The sequence below is a fragment of the Lotus japonicus genome, chromosome 1 (assembly GCF_012489685.1).
Source record: "Lotus japonicus ecotype B-129 chromosome 1, LjGifu_v1.2".
In the NCBI taxonomy this organism is placed as follows: Eukaryota; Viridiplantae; Streptophyta; class Magnoliopsida; order Fabales; family Fabaceae; genus Lotus; species Lotus japonicus.
This window is the reverse complement of record NC_080041.1, coordinates 30,069,406-30,070,424: the sequence shown is the minus strand read 5'-3', so window position 1 is coordinate 30,070,424 and position 1,019 is coordinate 30,069,406. Positions and strand designations below refer to the sequence as shown.

The window sequence follows — 1,019 nt, the reverse complement described above, 5'->3', positions numbered from 1 at the left end:
ACAATATATGACAAGTTAAAGATGATATATTACTCGAACAAAAGCCACAGCCATAATTTCTGAAAATATCCGAATTGTCATCTTGGGCCTTGTTTTCCTGAAAAAGGTAAAAATAGACTTATAGTTAGTTACACGAGTCACTAAGTAACCTAAAAAAATGGTTGGTGCATGGTGAAATAATAGTAAAAGTAATGGATAATATCTATATACTGAAATGTATAGACATTAGAAGTGCTATTTTCAAAATTTTCGAGGTTGTCTAAATGACCTATGATAAAGTTTGGGTTAAATAACCCATCATCCAATCACATTGGAGATAAGTGAGTTGAAATTTCTATATTTTATTTATTAATTTATTTCCAACTCATTTATCTCCAACGTGATTGGATGATGAGTTATTTAACCCAAACTTTATCATGGGTCATTTAGACAACCCAAAATTCATATGATTTTATGATGTTGAAGTTGAGTTTATTTCAGTAAAATCTTATAATATTCATATAATAAAAAAGAAACGCACAATTTTAACAAATACGATTACAAAATCATGTGACATACGTAGTCAATATCAATCCAACCGTTTTTTCTGGAAGTAAAAAATAGAAAACACCCTCTCTTCCAACTATTGATCACACAATGAAAAGCTAGGTCTTATGCATATTATATTCATCAAGTAGTAAAAATGTGTGTGGAACATGCACGCATGCATGCTCGATGTTATGTATGAATAAGAGAAGAAGGGAAATTATAACCTTTCAAGAAAAAATGCGAAGGGACCAAGAACTATAGTGGCGATGATATTACGGTAAACAACAAACACATAATGACTCATTCCTTTGTTAAGAGCATCCTTGGTGATAACATACATCCCAGCAGAGCCAAATTGCAGGCTTATGATTATCAAAAGCGCTTTTGAATCGCGGAACCATGAATGCACCTTGTCACAACACGTTGTCACACCCATCTTAAATTTATTACCTCTCTCTCTAGATAGATCTCTTTGTTTTTGAGAAGTAGTA

At 32.1% G+C, this 1,019-nt stretch overlaps 1 protein-coding gene across 1 annotated transcript; it reads right to left on the bottom strand.

The window, feature by feature from the left end:
* Positions 1-1,019, bottom strand: LOC130731778 (WAT1-related protein At5g07050-like). Its single transcript, XM_057584001.1, has 2 exons — positions 753-1,019; positions 1-97 (listed from the first exon to the last, which is right to left on the bottom strand). The coding sequence occupies exons 1-2, from the start codon at positions 962-964 to the stop codon at positions 16-18; spliced, it is 294 nt and encodes a 97-aa protein (XP_057439984.1). The 5' UTR covers positions 965-1,019; the 3' UTR covers positions 1-15.